This window comes from Notamacropus eugenii, chromosome 7 (genome assembly GCF_028372415.1).
Source record: "Notamacropus eugenii isolate mMacEug1 chromosome 7, mMacEug1.pri_v2, whole genome shotgun sequence".
Taxonomy (NCBI): domain Eukaryota; kingdom Metazoa; phylum Chordata; class Mammalia; order Diprotodontia; family Macropodidae; genus Notamacropus; species Notamacropus eugenii.
The window spans coordinates 52,459,061-52,483,076 of NC_092878.1; the positions used below are offsets into that span (position 1 = coordinate 52,459,061).

A 24,016-nucleotide genomic window follows, 5' to 3' on the forward strand; every position below is an offset into this window, starting at 1 on the left:
TCTTACCATGGCACCTCAGCCAGATGAGACATGGAACCCCATTTCACAGCTCCCTTCTGCCTCTGTACACGGCCCCTACCCCACAATCTCCCATGTAATGTGTTTCATTGAACTCACCCATGGGAGACTTTTACCCCTTCCTTATTCTTGAACTTGGATTCTTCCACTTCTGGGTAGACGAGCTTAGACAAGGCAAGAGCACAAGGAGCAGCCATCACAGAAGCAGAAACCAAGGATGCAGGATCAATCTAAAAGGTCAGATCTCAAGGTCAGTGAGTGTTCAGGAACCGAGACTGCCTGCCAATTGGTGCAAAGGAATTCCCTGTGACCAAGGCATATCGTTACCTACAAATAAACTGAAAACAACCAAGAAACATGGCAGAAGGGAACCTAGCATGATAATAATGACAAAAAACCAAAAATAATAATTCACATTTTGAAAGCCCTTCAAGGTTTGGAGAGCACTTGCTTCCCAAGAACCTTATGAAGTAGGTATTGAAAATGTTATTATCCCCATTGACTGCTAGGCCATAGAAGAAGAAGAAACATGGTATATGGAGAGGGTTGTATTTGGGGTACAAGAAGACAATCTCTTGTTCATGATTATATATTCATTGGGTTATCATACTGAGGAGAGAATCAAAGTCCTCCCAGTACATCAAGACTCAAGTTTGAAATGCTTGTTCTATAATATGTGTGCATTCCTGACTTCCTGCTAGCTGATTACACTCATATAGGAAAGTCTTGGGACCTTGAAGCACCTTAGCTGAAGCTCCCTAGGGCCCAGGCATACACCATAAATGGAAAGAGCAGGAGGAGCCTGAAACCAGAAAAGCTCCTTGAGGAATTTCTGTGGGGAATGGCTACTGCCTCTGTGAAAGAGAGCATGGCATTCTGGTTCACGAAGGGGCTAAGTGATCAGTGCCTACCCCAAAAGAGATGTAGACTCCAAACACAGTGGCTGAAATGGTAGCAAAACCTCCAGTCATAACAGCATGGACTTCTGAGGATGTCATGTCTGGCAGGTATGGCCGAATCAGTAGAGGGGCCTCAGTCTGGAAAGAAGAAAAAGTGAGTTGGGCTTGGACACATGAGTGTCTCCAAACACCATCATCCTCATTACTCTGCCCAAGACACAGAATGTATTCTCCCAAGGAGGAAGCTCTCTAAGGTTTATAAAACAGTTTCCTCCCAATAACTGGGTGAGGTAGGTATTCCAAGAATTATTATCCCTACTGACCTAGAAACAGACACAGTGGTATGTTGAGAGGGCAGTGTTTGGGATGTAAGGAAGAAGAAGACAATGTCTTATTTTTATATTTATTGTTGTTTGGGTTTTCCTTCACTGGCTCACTATGCTGAGAAAAGAATGGATGATGGATGCAGATCTAGGAATCCCTTACCCTTCTCTTGTCCTGCCTCTCTATGCCAGTGTCATTTATTGTGGCATTTAATCAGCACGGCACTTTGAAAAGAGCAAATAATTTGGATTAGGAATTTGCACCATGGTTCTAATCCCACCTATTCCATTTACTACCTCTGTGACCTGGGGCAAGGCATTTAATCTCCTCAGACTTCAGTTTCTCCACGTATAAAATAAAGAAGTTGCACTAGATAGCCCCTAACGTTCTTACTACCTCTAAATCTATGATTCCATAAACCTACGATCTTATGCTGCCTTAGATTGTTAGGGGATGCTCAGAGTCCTCAGTGAAACTGACTCTGGGCAGTATCAGGAATAAGTTCTACAGGACCAATCAATCAATCAACATCTGTTCCATACTGCTAAGTTATAAGCTCCTAAATGAAGACACTATTTCTCATATTTCTTCTGTGCCTTCTGAGCATACTACATCTAACTACAAACTAGGTATTTAATAAATGTTCTGTGGGTGTTGAATGAAGTATAGACCTACAGCCAAGGTCTATCTTGTCATTAACTCTAAGCCACTGGATGAGACACTAGTCCTATTATCCCGTTATTCAGTCAGAAGCATGCATTGAACACCAACTGTATGGTGATATTTCTAAGACATTGAATGAGGGAGAAACACAGTTCCTGTGATGAAGATTTCTGTTCCAGAGAGCCCTGAAAACCTCTCGCAAAAGGTCTGTCATGCCCCATACCTGCAGCTGAGGCCAGCCCTGCCTTGGCTGCGCCTCCGAGTGTAGCGGAGGAGTGGATCCGAGCAGGCTTCAGGGACAGAATCTACTGCGGCCACCCGGGTCCCTCCACCCACGGGTCCCAAAGGTTGGTGAGAGGGTCTTCTCAGCTTGCCAAGAGGGGAGTGGGGTGCCCCATAACTCAGGCCCTCTTGGGAGGCAGCAGCAGAGGCGGGAGCAGACCGGGGCTCCCCAAGCAGGCAGGAGCTTGGATACATTGTTGAATGTCTCCACATAAACCCCCTGAGGGAACTGAGCCTGTGAGGTGGCCCTGCCCAACCTGAGTACCTGAACTTATTCTCACACTGAATAGCAGCCCCACCCCTGCTGAAGCCCTAAGGATGGGAAGCAGCATTTGAATCTCACACCCCAAGTGCTGGCTGGGCAGATCTGGAGGTGAGGTGGGTGTGAAGAAATATTCAGAAGTCAAGTCACTGGCTGGGAAAATGCCCAGAAAAGGGAAAAAAAGAATAAGACTATAGAAGGTTACTTTCTTGGTGAATAGGCATTTCCTCCCTTCCTTTCTGATGAGGAAGAACAATGCTTACCATCAGGGAAAGACACAGAAGTCAAGGCTTCTGTATCCCAGCCCACCCAATGGGCTCAGGCCATGGAAGAGCTCAAAAAGGATTTTGAAAATCAAGTTAGAGAAGTGGAGGAAAAACTGGGAAGAGAAATGAGAGACATGCAGGTAAAGCATGAAAAACAGGTCAACACTCTGTTAAAGGAGACCCAAGAAAATGCTGAAGAAAATAACACCTTGAAAAATAGGCTAACTCAATTGGCAAAAGAGGTTCAAAAAGCCAATGAGGAGAAGAATGCTTTCAAAAGCAGAATTAGCCAAATGGAAAAGGAGATTCAAAAGCTCAATGAAGAAAATAGTTCTTTCAAAATTAGAATGGAACAGATGGAGGCCAATGACATTATGAGAAACCAAGAAATCACAAAACAAAACCAAAAGAATGAAAAAATGGAAGATAATCTAAAATATCTCACTGGAAAAACAACTGACTTGGAGAATAGATCCAGGAGAGACAATTTAAAAATTATGGGCCTACGTGAAAGCCATGATCAAAAAAAGAGCCTAGACATCATCTTTCATGAAATTATCAAGGAAAACTGCCCTGAGATTCTAGAACCAGAGGGCAAAATAAGTATTCAAGGAATCCACAGATCACCGCCTGAAAGAGATCCAAAAAGAGAAACTCCTAGGAACATTGTGGCCAAATTCCAGAGTTCCCAGGTAAATCAGAAAACATTGCAAGCAGCTGGAAAGAAACAATTCAAGTATTGTGGAAATACAATCAGGATAACACAAGATCTAGCAGCTTCTACATTAAGGGATCGAAGGGCGTGGAATAGGATATTCCAGAAGTCAAAGGAACTAGGACTAAAACCAAGAATCACTTACCCAGCAAAACTGTGTATAATACTTCAGAGGAAAAATTGGTCTTTCAATGAAATAGAGGACTTTCAAGCATTCTTGATGAAAAGACCAGAGCTGAAAAGAAAATTTGACTTTCAAACACAAGAATGAAGAAAAGCATGAAAAGGTAAACAGCAAAGAGAAGTCATAAGGGACTTACTAAAGTTGAACTGTTTACATTCCTACATGGAAAGACAATATTTGTAACTCTTGAAACTTTTCAGTATCTGGGTACTGGGTGGGATTACACACACACACGTTCACATGCACACACACACACATAGAGACAGAGTGAACACAGTGAATTGAAGAGGATGGGATCATATCTTAAAAAAATGAAATCAAGCAGTGAGAGAAAAATATGTTGGGAGGAGACAGGGAGAAATGGAATGGGGCAAATTATCTCTCATAAAAGAGGCAAGTAAAAGACTTATTAGTGGAGGGAAAAAGAGGGGAGGTGAGAGAAAAACATGAAGTTTACTCTCATCACATTCCACTAAAGGAAGGAATAAAATGCACACTCATTTTGGTATGAAAACCTATCTTACAATACAGGAAAGTGGGGGATAAGGGGATAAGCAGGCTGGGGGGGATGATGGAAGGGAGGGCATGGGGAGGAGGGAGCAATTTGAGGTCAACACTCATGGGGAGGGACAAGATCAAAAGAGAGAATAGAAGCAATGGGGGACAGGATAGGATGGAAGAAAATATAGTTAGTCTTATACAACATGATTATTACGGAAGTCATTTGCAAAACTACACAGATATGGCCTATATTGCACTGCTTGCCTTGAAAAGGGAAGGGATGGGGAGGGAGGGAGGAAGAGAACTGGGAACTCAAAGTTTTAGGAACAACTGTCGAGTACTGTTCTTGCTACTAGGAAATAAGAAATACAGGTAAAGGGGTATAGAAAGGTATCTGGCCCCCAGGACAAAAGAGAAGAAGGAGACAAGGGCAGAGAGGGATGATAGAAGAGAGAGCAGATTGGTGATAGGGGCAATTAGAATGCTCGGTGTTTTGAGGTGGGGGAAGGGGACAAAAGGGGAGAAAATTTGGAACCCAAAATTTTGTGAAAATGAATGCTAAAAGTTAAATAAATAAATAGATGAGAATAAGAGTGTGTAGCTATCAGTCACTTTTTACTAAAGACTTTCAAGATGAGAGGCGAGATGGGTAAGTTGGGGAGCAGCTGTTATCCTACTAGAGGCTTCACTCATTTTGTTTATCCTACCGTTGTAAAGAGCTCCCTTCCATTTGTTGCATATTTTCTTTGCTTGACTTTAAAATTCAAGTTTTGTGTTGAAATTATGTCCCCAAAAAGTAGTGCAAGTGCATTGGTTCTAAGTGCAGGCATGCCAGGGTCAGTGACTCGACTTAGTGAGAAAATAAAGGTGGGAGATAAACTTCATGCTGGAATGACTGTGGCTACTGTCCATCAGAAGTTTAGAGTTAATGAATCAATGATTCTTTACATCCACAAAAAGGAGGAAAGTGTTCCTAAATGTGTGCGAATCCCTTCCAGAAAGTGCTAACATAAAGGCTGAAATGCATGATGAGAGAATTGAAATAAATGAAAAAGTGGCTAAGTTTGTGGCTAAATGAAAGGATGAAAGAATGAATAAGAGTAGCCAATATGGCAAGCACCCACTTGAAGGCCCAACAAGTTTATAAACATGTTACAACAGGCCAAGAAAATAAGAATCTTTGTGTAAGCTAGCCTGGGGTGGGTATGTTGTTTTAAGTTATGGAATGGTTTAACAAATGTGAAACTTTCTAGTAAAGCTAGTGGTGATGAAACAGTGAGGTTGAACGTTGAACCAAATGTGTGTCTAGTGCACACCTCTGGAGGCAAAGGTCCAAGGATATGGGAGAAGATATCTCTGGCATCTTGCAGGAGAAAATCCCAGGAGCTGATGAACGAGGAGTTTGATGAGTTGACTCTGGAAGTTTTTCAGGACAGCAAGGACGATGATAATGAACTAGCTTCCAAGACTGTGTCATTCACAATTTCCAAGCTTAAATGGGAGGTTGGCATAATCAACCAGCTGGCTAGAGACATCGAAGCTGCTGATACGGACACTGATTGCAATCTCAACACTAAACATGAACTCACCTCTGCTATGCTCCCATACTCTCAGATCCTTAAAGATCTCAAAGAGCCCCTGAATCAGACATAGCTGATGGACCATTTAACTTGGAGAGTTCTTCACACTCTCCAATGCCGTCCATCGGCCATAAAAGATGGGATGTCAGAAGTGATGTTGAGAGCTCTGCCTTCTGACAGCAGTAACTAAAGTGCCATCAACTTCTCCCTTGTTTTTCAGAAGTAAGGTTTTATTGTAAAGAGCTGTATGCCGAAAAGTATATTTTCAGCTATCTCTAGAGGAAGATTACAGTTTTTGGTGGTAACAGAAACTTATTCCCTTATTTCTCATAGGTCCAATTTATTATCATTCATGTTATTAACTTTCATACTGTTTTCTAGGAATGGCACTCTCATGAAAGTTAAGGATTGACTGTATTAATGGCAGACCAATATGGGGGCCCACTTTTTCTCTCTTCCCCTTACCCATCCCTGTGTGGGGCTAAGGATATAACAATGATACTTAAGCCAGGAAGTTCTTTGAGATTCCTGGGATAAAATGAAGCCAAGGTAGTCTCTAGCCATTCTGCCTAAGGAAGTCAAGAATCTGGCTGAAGAACATCAAATGTATGTGAAACTACGACTGTAAAGATAGGAAGAGGTTATGTGTTCCTTACCATACCCACAAATATGTTCCCTGCCATACTCAAGGTCTCTGGGGCTGTGGTACCCAAGGTAATTTGCAAAATCCAAGCCATCTAAGAAAGAAAAAATAGAAACATATCATTGCAATACCCCCTTATTTCACAGATGAGGGACTTGGGACCCAGAAAGGTCAAAGATTGTTATGACAATAAAAAAGATAACCCTAAGTAAACGACTTTTAAAACTTTGAAGTTCATATAAATTGTGAGCTATTATTGTGTGTTGGGTCAGGGAGGACAGATTTGTTCAATTACATGAATCAGGCACACTCTTTATTGGGAATATCTGAAGCTTTAAATACCAGAAAAAATCAATTGAATAAAAGAATGTATTTCTTTTTTAAAATTAATTTAATAGAGCAGCCTAATTTACTGAAATTGGTCCTGGTACTACTTGGAAGGATATAACATTGAATTCTACTTCAGCTATTTATGTGTGTGTGTGTGTGTGTGTGTGTGTTTGTTTGTGTGTGTGTGTGTGTGCGTGCATATGTATTTATGTGTACAGACATAGCTATACCCCAGACTTGAGTACTTTCTAAAGCATTTCAACCCTGAGATTTCACCTGTTTGGGTTCCAAAGATCACAAAGAATGGGTTATCTCATGACCTGAGTGGGAACAGGACCCACCTTTACAATCACCCACTGCATGATTCCCAGGTAGGAGAGGATGGACATCACACAGCTAAAGAAGACAATGATTGGTAAGACCTAGCAGGAGAATGGCAAGAGACATTTAAGAGATGAGATGTGATATTTAGATCTCGTTCCTACAACTTTACACAGATAACTCCCCTTCACTTACATTACAGTCCTGTCCAGTCAAAATAGCCAAATTGTTGCCCCAGGACATGGCATTCCATCACCCTTCAAAGGGCCTTTGCACAGGTAGACCCCCACACCTAGAATGCACTCAGCTCTATCTCTTTGAATCCTCATTTGCCTCAAAGCTTAGGTCAAGGGTCACATAATAAATGAAACCTTTACTGATTCCACCCAGTGGTATGTGATTCTCTACTCCCATGACCATTTACTTGTTTTCCTTCTGTTATTTATTTCTTTGTAGACTTAGAGATGTACACTGTATTTCCCCTGATAGAATACAAATTCCTTGAGGGCAGAGACTGTTCCATTTTGGTCTTTATAGCTAAGCACCTACTACAATGCCTGGAACACAGGTACAATAACTGATTAATGAATGTTTGCTGATTGAATGAATGATTATATGATGACTCTACGCCACACCACCTCAGCAGGTCAAAGCTCCCTGGGAACACTAGGTCCAATACAGTGCCCAGCACAGAGAAAATTCTCAATGACTATTAAATACAAGCTAATTTAGGAGGAAAGTGAAACTGCACCAAACTTATTTGAATCTTACTTTTCACCAAAAGTGAATGTAGTTTCTGAAGGTGATAGACATCAAAGGAAACCCAAGGGTGCTATTCCGCGTTTTTTCTTTCCACTTCCTCTGCCCCCACACCCCCACCTAAGGACTTTCCCTCAGTCCAAAAGGCTTATGGGATGCAATCCCTTCCCACTTCTGCTGCTTAAATTCCTACAAGATTTCAATGAGATGGAAGTTAACAACTTTATTTCTTCCAGTGACATAGAAGATCTCCAGGCCTTGCCTCCTGCCCTTGTCCTTGCCTCCCAAGGTCCTCCAGGTCTTACCTATCCTCTGCTTCTGTACCATGTAGTCCCCTAAAGACACCTGGGCCTTGCCATCCACCCTGCTATAAACTTGTGCAGTTCAGCTGTGTTTTGTCTTATCTCCCCCAACTGGAGAGTGGACTTTCTAGATAGCAAAGACTGTCTCACTGTTCCTGTCTATGTTTTGCTCATTGCTTGGAGCAGAATGAGAGCTTAGCCAACGAGGAATTAAGATCCTTGCTGTTTTTAGTACCTATTGAAATACAATTGAGATCATATTGCCAGACTGACTTGGCAAGCCTGACTTCATAGGACAGTTCACTTTCTTCATGACTGTGAGGGCTTTGATGTGGCCAAAACTAAAACCTGTTGTGAAAAGTCATTATCCCACCACACACACACACACACACACATGCACATGCACATGACACACATAGATGCACACACACATGCACATGTGTTCGTTCACACACACACTCTGGCTCAGCCTCTATCCACTTAATACCCATTTCTACCCACAAAGATAGGTGTTACCTGAAAGGCAAAAACATCACTGATGAGAACATTCCCAAAGACAAAACTGGAGCCAGCCCCTGTGTAACTGATGAAAACCTAAAGGGAAAGAAAAACAAGGCAAAAGGAGGAAGAGTCAAGAGGCAAAAGATGAATCATACCCACCACTAACCTCTGTTTCTGCTCATGGGTTGCACAATTGGGAGGCTTATTGTGGTGACTCAAAGCAGGGCCCAGTCAAGGCCTGTGACAATGTTAATAATCCCATTTATCGTGGTATTCATAGAACATCCAAACATTGCTACTGGACTTACTTAGGATGGGGTCACCTCTGAGACTATTAGGAATCTGGTATGTGGTTGTCTGCCTTTCAGGGATGTGTCCAGTGATCACCAGTCTCATGTTGTGGACTCATGCTCTCTGGCCAGGACACACATGCTGTAGGTCACCTGCCTACCTAGCAAGTACAATGAGTTTTCCTTTCTAGTGTCTACACATCGGAAGACATTCAAGGCCTTTGGTGAAGTATCAGGCTCTGAGTTCCTTGGTAGAACAATCCATTACCAGAGAATAAAATAAATGTCACTGACTCCTAACTGGTCCTGCCATTTCTAGATCTGAGCCAGTGACCTCTGTCCTTGGCATAGGGAGGGAGTAAAAAAAAAATCCTCCCAGTCTATCTTGACTTTCCTGATTAGAATTGTTTGGTGTGTTTTTTGTTTCTTGTGGAGGGGGTATGTTGGAATATCTAAGCAAACATGTTGGCTCTTACTCCGCCATCTTGGCTCTGCCTTTCTCCTTGTCTTTCTCATGGCCTTATTCATAATTCATTTACAAACTCCTTATGCATTTGGATCTCCTCCTTTGAGATCTTTCCCTAGTACTCAGGATAGGATCTGAATTTCCCTTTCTCCCTTCTTTCAACCCCTCTCTTTCCAGAATCCTGAGGCACAATAGAACCTGAAGCTCAACTTCCCATACCTGAAACTGTTGACCAAGCCATTGAAATGCAGCAAATCCAGGATCAGTTCGGATAACCAAGATGCCAAGAGCAAAGTCCAGCATAAGACCCCAAAACACAGTCCTCCAGGACACCTGGGTTTAAGAAATGGCAGTTAAATGGCACAGTGAAAAGAGATGGGACCTAAGTATGAATCCTTCCTGAGATACTTAGTAGCTGTATGATCCTGGGCAATACCTCCCTGTCTCAGTTTGCCCATCTGCAAAATGAAGATGACAATACAATTTTCCTCTTCTTATCTAGGTCCCTATGCCAGAATGACAAAATTTGAGAGTTTGAGGGAACCCTATAATACAACATGCTCAAGTGGTCATCCAGCCTCTACCTGAAGACATCCAAGAAAGGGGAACCACCTCTTAACAGAGCCCATCATACCTGTATATCATTTCAAATATCATAGCTGATCCATTACTAGAGGCAACCTGAGATTTTAGATACAGCCTGAGGGCCTGCTAGTAGTCTAATGCCATGCAGAAAAACACAGAGGTAACTAACCTGAATAATTTCAGAAATCATGGCTAATGGTTAGGTGATACCCATCCAGAGCCTCTGGGATCCCTGGGACTATTCCCTGGGCTTGAATTGGGGTCATTCCAGAACCAGGCATTCTAAGAGTTTATACGACAACTTCTAAAAAGATAATTTTGCTAAGTTTGCATGATAAAATTACACTTGTGATATTTCACAAGTATGTACAAATTGTACTTTGTGATAGACAGTATGAAAATCTGCTTTCCTTTAGATATCTAGCCAGAAAGATTCTGCTCATGCCATATGCTGTTTAATTAAACATAGAGTTTTCTGGTCCATGCACTTGACTTGTCTGATTTGTTTTCTAAATTCTTATGCACTCCCAAATGCTAAAGTCTTCCTTGTTCCTCCTGATCAAAAAAGAACAGGACTGGATTCAGTAAGGCTCCCTGGCATTGCTTATCTCCCTGCTGACTCCCCACCTCACACCAACATATTTATTGATTCAGTATTGGTTCTATGGGTAAATAGTCAGAGTTCACATCACCTTCCTGGTAGCCACCTGAAGGGCCTCCCAGTGATTAAATAGGAAGTCATTGGGGGAGCTTTCTTAGCCTTATATATAAACCCAAGACTTACTGCAAAGTGGTGTTTGAAGCAGGCAAAGAGAATGATAACGAACATACAGATTCCAGCAAAAGAAATGAGCTGCTTTGGCTTTTGAGCAGTGTCGATGACCAGCCACAGGAAGAGACCAACCAAGGTAACTGCCATTACACCCCTGAAAAGAGAAATTAAGAGAGGCTAGTACTCACTTGAATAGCTGAGAGATAAAAGGGTATTACAGGCACAGTAGTGAAGTCTTAAACGTAATTATTCTCAATGAAAACCCACTATAATCAGCAAATAAAAACCATTTCCAGAATCGTTGGTGTAACACAATTTAGAGATGCTTAATAATTTCTCACAATTACTAATAATAATTTCTGAAGGGGCCTGTGGTTTCACTGGTATGGGGAAATCTGAGTGTACAAACTCCCTCTGCCAGTGCAACTTGGTAACTTGACTGTAATGTACAATCTTAGAGAGTTGCCCCAGATATTGAGAGGGAGCTTCCCCATGGTCATACAAGTCAGTAAGTGGCATGGGCAAACCTTGAACTCAGGTCTTCCTGACTCCAAAGCAGTCCCTCTTCCATGCTTCTTATTCCAATGGGATAACATGTAATACATTTGACAGACTTGAAAGTACAAACATAGATGACAGCTATAGCATTATTATTACTATTTCAAAAACTAAGAATACAAGTTGACACATATGATGCTTTCAGGTTTACATATTCCTTGATGTACATTATCTTATTAACCTAATAAAAAATTCTCTTTGTCTGGATCTGCTATAATGCCACCTACCTCAAGGACTCAGAGTGGAGTTGAAAGGATCATTGATGTAGAAGTGGAAGGGGTCTTTGACATCATCTAGCTTGATTTCCTCATTTTACAGATAGGAAACTGAGGTCAAGAGAAATGTAAGTGCTTTGCCCAGGATCACATAGGTTATAATCTTCAGAGCCAGCATTCAAACCACATAATCTGATTTCAAATCATCACCCTTTCTACTGTATCATAGTGTCTCCCAATGATGGATTTATGTAGATTCAGGCTACTATAAATTGTCACTGGCCTCTTATCCCTGGGCTTTCCATTGAACAACTTTAAGAGGATAGGGAATATCCAAAAACAGGAGGAGTCTCAGAGTTTGCACATTACCCTTTCAAAAGACCACAAATATATTGTTGGAAATGAGGTCCCATTCCTCACTGGCTAAGCAATAAGTCTGCTGCTAGAAATTCTAGAATTGTAAAGGGCAGATCTGTCAGCACTCTCAATAGTCCCAGGAAGTCTGTGCATATGGTGCAGGAATATGGGCAAGATATGGAAGTTCTGGAGCAGGATGAAAGTAGCACAGAAAACAGAGTAATGACCTATCCAAAGGTTTTCTGTTCATTGTCTAATTACTTCATTGCATTGGATTGTCATTTCTCTGATTCCTGATATGGACATTGGAATGCTGAGCCAATTTATTTCCTTCCCTGAAATATCATTAGACCCTTCAGGCATGCTAACCTACATGGATGCAAGGGACAGGGCTAAACACAATGGCCCCAGTGAATCCACCAATAATCTGTCATAGGACAGAGAGAGAGAGAGAGAGAGAGAGAGAGAGAGAGAGAGAGAGACAGGGACAGAGAGACAGAGAGGGAGACGGAGAGGGAGACGAAGAGGGAGACAGAGAGGGAGAGAGAGAGAGAGAGAGAGACAGAGAGACAGAGAGAGAGAGAGAGAGAGAGAGAGAGAGAGAGAGAGAGAGAGAGAGAGAGAGAGGACAAAGGAGAGAGGTGGAAAAGAATTCCGTAATCTGTAGTAATAGAATCTCAAAGATAACAAAACCGCGGGGGAATTGGCCATTGAAGCTCTCTTCTCACTCACCATTTTAGCCAAAGCCTCAGCCGAGAATTTCCAAAGGGCTTCCCATATCTCAACAGTTTCTGCCCAAAATGCCTTTTAATGAGACTGTAAGCCAAGAAGAAGAGGCCCAAACAGGTGAGGACAAACAAAGCCAGGGCTCTCTGGAAATCCAGGATACAGGCTGCCAGGAGGTATGCAGCATAGGCTAAAGACAATTCAAAGAGAAAAGGATAAAGGTCAGGGAATGGACTTGAAAGGGGGAACTAGAATTTCTGCCATCGGTTTGAAGGATCTGAACAAGAAAGACCCACAGTGAATCTCTCAAGCTCAGCCTGGTCCTTGACATCACACAGCCTTTGACCTAAGCTGAATTGCTCAGATATCTGTCATTTTCTGTTCTTCTTTAAAAATGTTATTTTTTTCCAATCAATCCAAAGCTGTCCTTTCTCCCTCTTATCTCAGCCCTTCCCCTAAATGAGAATTTTAAAATGTTGTTAGAAATAAGTTTCATCAAGCACACAAACTTCTGCATTGATCATGTCTGAAAGAAAAAATATATAAATACATGTTCATGCATATATGTCTCATTGTGCACTTCAAGTCTAGGACGTTGGTAGTATGTTTCATCATGAATCCTCTGAAATCATGTTTGAATATTACACTGATCAAAGCCCTTAAATATTTCAAAGTTGTTTGTCTTTACCACATTGTTGTCCTTGTATAAACTGATCTCCTGGCCCTGCTCACTTCACTCTGTATCATTTCACACAAGTTTCTCTGAAAACATCCTTTTCACTGTATCATTTATTCCCCAAGTGATGGACAAGGTTCAGTGACTTGCCCAGGGTCACATCACTATCAAGTATGGGAGATGGGCTTTGACCACAAGTCTAGTGCCTGTCCCCTATGACATGCTGCCTCTCAACATTGGAGGTCATCAGTTTCACAGAGGAAAAACTGAGGCCTTCACAGCTTCTTCTTTTGAGCCCACCCTGCCTTGAGCAAGTTGATGATTCTTTGATGTTTCTTTCTCATTTTTCTTTCTTTTTAAAAAAATTTCTCACTTAAGCCAATAAGACGTGATTTGAACATAGCCTCCTAGGTTTTTTTGATAGTAAAAACAAAATAAAAACTCTAACACTCTACTACCCACTGATGTAGCCATCATAATAACCAGTATTTACATAATATTTCAAGATTTTCTTGGGCAGCTAAGTGGTGAAATAGATGAGTTCTGAGCCTGGAGTCAGGAACACCTGAACTCAAATCTAGCCTCAGACACCTTCTAGCTGTGTGACCCAAGATAAGTCACTTAACCCTGTTTGCCTCAGTTTCCTCATCTGTAAAATGATCTGGAGAAGGAAATGGCAAACCACTTCAGTATCTTTGCCACAAACACCCAAATGGGATCACATAGAGTCAGAGATGACCTTAACAACTGAACAACCACAAAAAGAGCAAAGAGTCTATTTGTACCAAAAATAGTTATAGCAGTTGTTTTTCTAGTGACAAAGAATTAAAAATTTAGGGGACGTCCATCAATTGGGGAATGGCTGCACAAGTTATGATTACATATACATATATATATATATATATATATATATATGTACACATACATATATATATATATGACTACAATAGAATATCATTGTGCTATAAGAAATGAGAGGCAGGCTGATTTAAAAAAAAACTGGGAAAGACTTATATGAACAGATGCACAGTGAAGTGAGCAGAACCAGTAGAACATTAGACACAGTGAGAGCAATACTGTATGATGATCAGTTGTGAATGACTTAGCTCTTCTCAGCAATACAATGATCCAAGACAATACCAAAGGACTCAGAATGAAAAATGCTGTCCACATCCAGGAAAATAATTGGTGGAGTATGAATGCACATCAAACCATAGTATTTTTCATTTTCTGTATTTTTATTTCTTAGGAATTTTTTGTTGGTTCTCGTTCTTAAATGTGACTAATATGGTAATATTTTTTGCATGATTGAACATATATAACCTATATCAAATTGCTTACTGTCTCAGGGAATGGTGATGAGGGAGGGAGGGAGAGAGAAAAATGTGGAAATCAAAATTTTAAAAAATGAATGTTAAAAATTGTTTTGACATGTAATTGGGAAAAAATAAAATATTATTGGGGAAAAAAGAGAATTGTGGAAAGGGATGGATAGCTTACTGATCTGGAAAAGCAGCAGAATACACAAAGCTGTGTTCTGCCACATGGCCATTTTCTCCTTCACTTCCTCCCTTTTTTCTTCTTCCTCCTTCTTTCCTTTCCCTTCCCCAGTCCACCTTAGCCTTGTCCAGGCCAGTTCAACCCACGCTGGCTCTGAGGGACAACCAGAGACCTCTCTGTTAAAGTTGGGGGAAAGAAAACAATTTTTTGAGTAAGAAAGATGCCTCCTAAGTTTCATTAACCCCCAAAAGAAGAGGATGTTACTAGGTTCATGAAAAGTAAAGGAAAAAGTCTTTTGGAAGAAGATTCAGATGAAGAAGAGGAGTTTTTCTTCCTTAAGGTGTCCATGCAGATCAAGATTTGGATCTGAAAATGACAAAATTAGGCATGTATAAGATCAGATGCAAATAATTGGTGTCATTCAGAAAATATTTCAAAAGTATTAAAAAAGAGAAGAGACTGGAGGAGCTACAAGACAAATCATAAAGTTAAAAGATAATGCAGCAGTTCTTAGTAACACATCTAAACAGCCTGGAAGACAAATGTGGTGGTGGGATGCAAAATGAGGGCCATTTAGTTTTGGCTGGGGATTATAATTCTTATTGTCCTGAGATATCAGGTTGATTAGTTGACCAGATAAGTTCACTAAAATTCTGGGACAATTAAAAAAAGAGATTGCTGCATAAATTAATGAAATATGTATACAGTTTCCCAAGCTTTTTTCTCCAAAAGTAAAAGAAGGAAAGTGTCTAGTTCATATTGGAGCACTAAGTTTCTAACTACTGTGCTCTCATTCAGAAAAATATGCTTTTATTAATTTATTTAAAAACAGAAACATCTATTTTGCAAGTTCTAGGAAACTAATTTGAAATAAGATATTTGCTACTACATTATTTACTTATATAGCTAACTTTGGGTGATGATATATACAACTTAACATATTTTTTATACAGTAAACAAAAGAGGTAGGGGTTTACTGCATCGAGTTCAGCAACAGGGAAGGAGGTCAGAAGCATATAGAGAGAGATGGAATGTTATATAAAAGGGGATGGCCACCACTCAGTAAATGATTTCAAAATGTATAATTTTTGTCATGTAAAAAATTAGATTTTGGAAATGGTTTCTATATGTTTTGTTGTTGACGTTGGTCACTTGTTTCAGTCATGTGTGACTTGTCATGATTGGCAAGGTTTTATTGGCAAGGACACCAGAGTGGCTTATCACTTTCTGCTCTAGCTCATTTTACAGACAAGGAACTAAGGCAAATAGGGTTAAGTGACTTGCGCATATAGTTATGGAGAACTAATGTTTTCCAAAATTAGTACTTTCAACTAAAGTGACTTAAGACATTCTGGTAAACCTTAAAAGAGTATTTCAGAGTACTTTGTATACTTCATTGACTTGAGCCTCACAACATCCCTGTGTGTTACAGGGGGCATTATTCCCATAAGCAGACCCAGAGCAGTTAAGGCACTTACCCAGGATCACAGAGATGGGAAGTTTCTGAGGAAGGATTTTAACTCAGGTCTTCTTGACTCCAGACACAGCACTCTATCCACTGTACCACCTCGCACCATGTTTTATAGTGATACAGCACCAATCCCACAGTGATTTCATCTCTCACTTCTCAGTATTTGAAGAAAAACTTCACTCAGAATGTCTTACCTGTACATAGGGGGCCCAAGAGGATGTGCTGAAACAACTGGGCATGAGTTCTGTAGAACTGTCGGGCCTTGGAGAAAGTCTGCTGACACCACCTTATTAAAGAGCAAATAGCAAGAAAGTAAAATTACCTCAGCTCCTTCTCAAGAGCTCCTACACTCCCAACCCAGGAGGGACACCTTGGTTCCAGGCAGAACCTGTCCTTGTTCAGTGGATTCACTCAAAAGATGATGGTCTTTGGTATAAGAAAAACTGACCCTGTTTGTGTCCAATCTACCCTTTCTGGGCCCCAAACAACAACAAACTTCATCTCACCCTGGACCCTGTGGTATCCCAGATTATCCCTGATGCCTCAAAATATGGAATAGGTTTTTTCTGCCTCTTTCAAACAAAGTTTTCACTCATTGGTGTCCCCTAAGGTCACTAAATGCAGAGTAGTTACATTCTGAAGTGGGGGAAAGTAAAGGTCTCCCAAGAAGCCCTTCTGGGCTTTCTTCCCCCCAGAGACACACCCTGGAACAATCCACCAGAAATGTGTTTACAGACTGGAAAACTTCAGTGAGGGAGGGGGTTTTCTCTACTTGGCTGGTTTGTTGGGAGGTGCCTAATAGGATGAGAGCTTCAGAATGATCCTGTCTCTTCACTGGCCCCTCCTCATTTGTCCCTGATATCTCTGAGCTTCCTTTACACCTACAAGGCAAAAAGCAAACCTTGTTTCTCGGAGCTCAACTGCTAACTCTTTGAGGATGACGATTTTTCCAGGGAGAGTTTTTGTTGTGGACAGTAGGAGGGTGTCATTCAATTGCTCAGTGTGTCTAGGCAACTAAGGCTGCATCAGTTGAGGGGGAAGTGACCGAATGTGAAGAGACAGGCATCACAAGATCATAGAAAAAGAGCTAGAAGGGACGTCAAAAGCTCCCTCATTTTACCCTGAATAAACTGACGCTAACTGACTTAACTTGGTCTTGGCCTATGCCTAGGCTGAAAAAGGGAAGCATCAGAGTGAGCATTTGAACCTAGATACTCATTCCACTATAACAAGCTGCCTTTGAATAGGGGTGAAACCAAAGGTTGCAGATGGAGAAAGAAATAGTCAGTTAATAAATATTTATCAGTTACCCCTATGTGCCAAGAACTCTTATAAGTGCTGGGGATGCAAAAAGAGGCAAAAGAAAGTCCTTGTTCTCAAAGAACTCACAATCTGATGAGTGGACAGACAGGAAAAAGAATGAAAAAGAAATAGAGAAGAGACAGAGATATGAGAGACAGGAAACAGAAGAGAGTGACAGAGATGTAGACAGAACAACAGAGAGGAGAGAGGGAGAGGGAGAGACAGAGAGAGACAGAGAGATAGAAAGAAGGTGAGAGGAGAAGAAGGAGAAGAAGGAGAAGAAGAAGAAGAAGAAGAAGAAGAAGAAGAAGAACGAGAAGAAGGAGAAGAAGAAGGAGAAGGAGGAGAAAGAGGAGGAGGATCAAGAGGAGACAGAAAGAGAGAGAGGAGAGAGAGGATAATCTAGCATTTGCAGTTAAAGTATAAAGGGGCATCCAGGAAATTGGAACCCAGAGGGTTCTTCTAGAGTCTAGATTAGGGAAGTGAACCTCTGGGAAGAATAAAGGTTTGACTTGAAGAAGTATGGATGAAAACAGTAGGTACTAGGATAGCTATGGAAAGTGGCACCTGCTAAGAGAACACAGGTAGAGTTCCAGATCTGCCCTCCCACACAGTAATTCCAAATCTGGGGCAATCATAGTGAATGGCCATTGTTCAGATTTGGTCTCTTATCCTTTATCTGAGGCACCTACCAGCTCTAAACTGATGCTCACCTGATTCCTGCTCCCCCCACCCCCAACCTTACCATCCTGTCATCATCTTCCTATGGACTCCTTCATTTTGTCAGTGTTCCTTCTAAAATGCAGTTACCAGGGAGTAGAAGGATGGACCTGCTCTAGTTCTACCCCCATAGTCCATAAAATACCTGTAAAAATAACTAAACAAATTCCAGAGGAGCAGGAGCCACAAAATGACAAAATGAAGGAGATTTTCAGCCCAAGACAGCCTGGAAGGCCACCAGAAAAGGTCTATCACACAGGGCTCACAGCAGAGTACAGCCCAGCCTTGGCTGTGACAGGAGTGGAGCAAGCTTCAGGGCACAGAATCATGGGCAGCAGTTGCGGTTCCCAGTATTCTCAACTCAAAAACACCAGACAGCTTCAAAGATCAGTCAGAAAGCTCTTTCTCCTGGGTTAGAAGGGAGTAGGATTTGGCCACAGCCACAGCCCCAGGGTGGTGGCAGCCAGTGCAGCAGCAGCTTCCATTTTTGGAGCACTGGGCCTAAAGACCCTGGGGGAATTGTGCAGATGATCTCTATCTCAGTTCTGAGTGAATGTCCTGGGGGAGGAGGAATACAGGCATGGTGGAACTTCTGGAGGCTCTGGAGAGGGAACCCTACTAACATATCCTGGGCAGAAAACAGTGATTGTGGTTGCTCAGAGACTAGAGCATAGGCCAGAAGGAGGATAGTCCTCTCCCTTGATTATGCCACCTGGGATGAACTGGGAACCTCCAAATAAAATATGCAATGTTCTCAGACCTTGGAAGACCTCAAAAAGGATTTTCAAAATCAAGTAAGAGAAGGGAAAGAAAAACTGAGAAGAAAAATGAGAGCAATGGAAGAAAATCATGAAAAGCAAGTCAACAGCTTGCTAAAGGAGACTCAACAAATGGTGAAGAAAGAATCACATTTATAAATAGACTAACCCAAATGACAAAAGAGGTCCAAAAAGCCAATAAGGAGCAGAATGCTTTAAAAAGTAGAATTGGCCAAATGAAAAAGGAGGTTCAAAAGCTCACTAAAGCAAATTGTTCTTTAAAAATTAGAGTGGAGCAGATGGAAGCTAATGACTTTATGAGAAACCAAGAAATTACAAACAAAACCAAAAGAATTAAAAAATAGAAGACAATGTGGAACATCTCATTGGAAAAACAACAGATCAGGAAAATGGATCCAGGAGAGACAAATTAAAAATTATGGGAGTACCTGAAAGTCATGATCACAAAAAGAGCCTAACATCATCTTTCAAGAAATTATCAAAGAAAACTCTCCTGATATTCTAGAACCAGAGGGTAAAATAAATACTGAAAGAATTCTCCAATCACCTCCTGAAAGAGATCCAAAAAGAAAAAATCCTAGGAATATTTTAGCCAAATCCTAGAGTTCCTAGGTCAAGGAGAAAATATTGCAAGCAGCCAGAAAGAAACAATTTGAGTAATGTGGAACTACAGTCAGGATAACACAAGATCTAGCAGCTTATACATGAATGAAGTGAAGGGCTTGGAGTATGATATTCCAGAAGTCAAAGGAACTAGAATTAAAACCAAGAATCACCTACCCAGCAAAACTGAGAATAATGCTTCAGGGCAAAAATGGTCATTCAATGAAATAGAAGACTTTCAAGCAGTCTTGATGAAAAGACCAGAGCTGAATAGAAAATTGAACTTTGAAACACAAGAATCAAGACAAGCATGAAAAGATAAATAGGAAAGAGAAACCATAAGGGACTTACTAAAGTTGAACTGTCTACATTCCTACATGGAAAGATAGTATTTGGAACTCTTGAGACTCTTCTCAGTATTTGGGTAATTGAAGGGATTATATACATACAGACAGAGGGCACAGAGAAGGGATGATATCTAAAAAAACTAAGGGGTGAGACAGGAATGTAGTGGGAGGAGAAAGGGACAAATGAAATCTGGCAAATTATCTCTCCTAAAAGAGGCAAGAAAAAAAGTTTTCATTGGAGGGGAAGAAGGGGCAGGTGAGAGGGAAAAAGTGAAGCTTTCGCTTATCACATTTAGCTTAAGGAAGGAATAACATGCACACTCAATTTGGTATGAAAATGTATCTCACACTGCAGGAAAGCAGGGGAGAAGGGGAGGAGGTAGGTGTGGGGGGGATGATAGAAGAGAGGGAAAGTGGGAGGAGGGAGGAATTACAAGTAAACACTTTTGGAGAGGGCAAGGTCAAACAAGAGAATAGAATAAATGGGGGGGCAGGATAGGATGGAGGGAAATATAGTTAGTCTTTCACAACATGACTATTATGGAAGCCTTTGGCATAACTCCACATTTATAGCCTATATTAAATTGCTTGCCTTCTCAGTGGGGATGGGTGAGGAGGGAGGAAGGGAGAGAAGTTGGAAGTCAAAGTTTCAGTAATGAATGTTGAGAATTGCTTTTGCATGCAACTGGGAAATAAAAAATACAGATAATGGGGTACAGAAATCTATCTTGCCCTACCAGAAAAGAGAGAAGATGGGGATAAGGGAAAGGAGGGAAGTGATAGAAGGGAGGGCATATTGGGGGAAGGAGTAGTCAGAATTCATGGTGTCTTGAGATGGGGGGAAGAGAGAGATGCGCAGAAAATTTGGAACTCAATATGTTCTGGAAATAAATGTTGAAAACTAAGAATAAATACATTTTAAAAATATAAATAAATAAATAAAGAGAGAAAGGAAGGAAGGAAGTTAGGAAGGAAGGAAGGAAGTTAGGAAGGAAGGGAGGGAGGGAGGGAGGGAGAGTGAGAGAAAGAAAGGAAGGAAGGGAGAAAGAAAGAAAGGAAGGAAGAAAGAAAGGAAAGAGAGAAGAAAAATGTGATGTAGTGCTCAGAATTGAGCTCAATAGCCCTGGTGGTGGTCTGACGAGGACAGAGTGAAACCTGGCTTTCATTTCCCTTTGTTTGGACAGTCTCTACTGCCTATTGTGTTATACTTTTGACTCATATGGAAACTGTGGGCCACTTAAACCCCAGAATCCACAGTTGCACACAAACAAGTCTCACAAAAACTATCCAGTACGCTTTGTCAGTCTGCCTACGATCACCTCCCACGTGCCAGGCACTGTGCACAGTGCTACGAACACAAAGAAAATCAAAAGGCATTCTCTGTCCTCAAGGAGCTCACAGTCTAATGCAAAGAAGACACAAACAGTATGAACAAACTGTATGCTGGATAAATGGGATAGACACATAAGGAAAGCACTAAAATTAAGGCCAACCATGAAATGCTTCTTGAACAAGGCTGGACTTGACCTGGGAAGGAACCTAGGAAAGGTGAGGATAAGGAGGGGGAGGGCCCCAGATATGGGTGACAGGCAATAAAAACTACAGGTACAGTGGTATTTCTGAATTCTTCTAGGACTTTATATTCATCCCCATGAAATTTCATACTACACCTCTGGAAAGCAGAAAGCTCTGGTGTATTCCCCAAGTTGATTCCTGTATCTTCATTCCTTGTTGTTTCTGCAATATCTCGTTCTTCCACCTATAAGTATGCACAAAGACTACATAAGTGAGAGAGAAGAGCAATGGTTAAGACATGATGTTGAGGCCAACACATATTTTATATAAGAAAAAACCAAATTACCATGATATCCAGTCCCTGATTGTCCATGTAATTCTTTCTTGGAGAGAGTGAAACAGATTCTTTCTCTCTTTCTTTTTCCATCTTTCATTAGTTTTCTGTAAGCTAAAAAAATACAAGATTAAAGATTGAGTTGAACAACCCATAATAGAGACAGAAACCTTTCCTCAACTAGGCTTACTGATGCATCAAGTCACGTCAACCACCATTTATTAAGAATCTAGCATGTACCAGGCACTCTGCTAAGCCTGGGAGTTCCAAAGAAAGGCAAAAGAAAAAATTAGTTCCTGCTATCAAGAAACTCAAAGTCGAATGGGAGATATAACATGCCAAGTGCACTGTACAAACAATGTATACCTGATAAATCGGAGATAATCACCCAGACCTAGAGAGCTAGCATTTATGTAGCACTTTCAAGTTTGCAAAACACTGTACAAATTTCTCATATTATCCTCACAACAACCCTGGGAGGTAAGCACTCTTATCGTCCCAGTTTTACAAATGAGAAATCTGAGGCAAATAGAGGTTAAGTGACCTACCAAAGGTCACACAGTTTTCTGAGGCCAGATGTGAACTTAGGTCTGCATGACTCCACATCCAACACTCTATGTTCTAAGCCACCTCTCTGCTTCAACAGGGAAGGAACTAGGAAGAAGGTGAAATATCAGTTAGGACTTGAAGGCAGCAAAGGAAGGCAGGAGACAGATGAGGAGGAAGAGGAATGCAGGCATGAGGGACAGCTAGTGAAAATGCCTGCACTTGGAAGATGGCTGTCTTGTTGGAACAGCAAGGATCACTGTCACTGGATCACAAAGAACAGGGTGGGGAGGAGGCTTGAGGTATAAGAGAGCAAGAAAGGGATATTAGGGAAAACAGGAGAAGGAATGAAGCCAGGGGACAGTGGCTGAGAAAACTGAGCCAATGCAGTCAAGGGGATTAAAGGATTAAGGGAACCAGGAGACTGACATGGCTAAGGGAATGAGGGAATAAAAATGCCAGGGGACATAACAGTTTATTATCCATTCACGTATCACATGAAATTGCACAGAATAGCAGAAACAGTTATGCATGATGAGCCAAGCAAATTGTACAATGACTTATGAATTCTTGTTGTACAAGGTGTCCCTATTTGAGTATGAACTAAAGACTATGTGTGAGTATATATGTGTGAGTGTGAAAGATATGAAAGAGTAAAAGTCAAAATTGGGGAGAGTTCCAAGGCTGAAGCAGATATGCTGAGGACTATAGTATAATATTGGTTGCTTGTCCACTTTTCCTTGAGACCCTTTCCCATAAAACAGCTATGAATGCTCTCTCTTTGTCTAAGGGCTTGGAATCTAGTTGCCCCTCCAAAGCAACCAACCCATGCTATCCTATCTAAAGAAATGTTTCTGGTAAAGCAGTATGGGACATTATCTAAAAAGATGTATGTAAATGTCCACCTTAGATTTATAAACCTTCTCAGATTTTTAAAAATCCATAAAGAGACAACAAAGGCAAGAGGATGTAACTTACAGCACTTTAGATTTTTAAAAGACATGAACAGACAGCAGAAGCAAGGATAGGTATCAGGAACTCACTGCATAAAATGAGGTTCACCAGAACAGTAATAGAATTGACTGATTTAGTTATCAATTAGGCCTCTTGCTTACCCTAATGTGTGAGTTTCTGCTGGATGTGTCCTGGACATCTTTGGGAGAGTGCTTCTGAGGCAGTGAACATGAAGTTGAGTGAGAAGACCCAGCAGAGAAAACGGGTGGGAAGATAAAGTCGTGACTGGGGAGGAGGAGGGGGAATTTAATTATGCCCCACCTTCTTTTTCTCCCCTTTTCCCGTTGCCCTTCAAAAACATACATAAACACAAACCTTTTATTAAAAGACCCAGAGCTGGGTTGAGAACAAATGTGCAGCTTCAGATATCCCCTAGAAGATGAATGATGCCAAATGGGTGTGCCATCTCTGTCCTTGCCTTCTCCTCTTCTTGCTCCAACTTGCATTAAAAGCTAATTAGGAGCCCTTCTCCCCCGCGGTTAGTGCTGTGAGTGCGGAGTGTGTGCTCCGGGCCCGGAACACACATTTATTATTAAAAAAATACAAAAAAATCTTTTAAAAAACCCACAAAAAAAATCATAAAAAATCCGCGTCTCCCCCGCCGGAGACTTTTATTTTTTTTCCCTCTTTTATAAAATAACCCGGTGAAGCAGCCGAGACCGACCCGCCGCCCGGGGCCCCGCAGCAGCT

The 24,016-nt window shown here is 41.3% G+C and overlaps 1 protein-coding gene across 2 annotated transcripts in view; it reads right to left on the bottom strand.

Moving 5' to 3' along the window:
• Positions 1-23,547, bottom strand: part of LOC140514379 (sodium/nucleoside cotransporter 2-like) — a 36,976-nt gene extending 13,429 nt beyond the window's left edge. The window contains exons 1-12 of one of the 2 annotated variants that reach the window (XM_072624626.1): positions 23,428-23,547; positions 21,779-21,880; positions 21,588-21,676; positions 16,361-16,452; positions 12,526-12,709; positions 10,676-10,817; positions 9,526-9,639; positions 8,566-8,643; positions 7,009-7,089; positions 6,351-6,431; positions 930-1,055; positions 118-248 (exon numbers count right to left, since the gene is read on the bottom strand). In XM_072624626.1, the coding sequence (XP_072480727.1) occupies positions 118-248; positions 930-1,055; positions 6,351-6,431; positions 7,009-7,089; positions 8,566-8,643; positions 9,526-9,639; positions 10,676-10,817; positions 12,526-12,709; positions 16,361-16,452; positions 21,588-21,676; positions 21,779-21,859 (1,199 nt within the window). In that variant the 5' untranslated portion in view covers positions 21,860-21,880; positions 23,428-23,547. Of the gene's footprint in view, positions 1-117; positions 249-929; positions 1,056-6,350; positions 6,432-7,008; positions 7,090-8,565; positions 8,644-9,525; positions 9,640-10,675; positions 10,818-12,525; positions 12,710-14,695; positions 15,062-16,360; positions 16,453-21,587; positions 21,677-21,778; positions 21,881-23,427 lie in introns of those variants that run through there. The other variant, XM_072624627.1, reaches the window with a different exon arrangement.
• Positions 23,548-24,016: the final 469 nt, after the last annotated feature.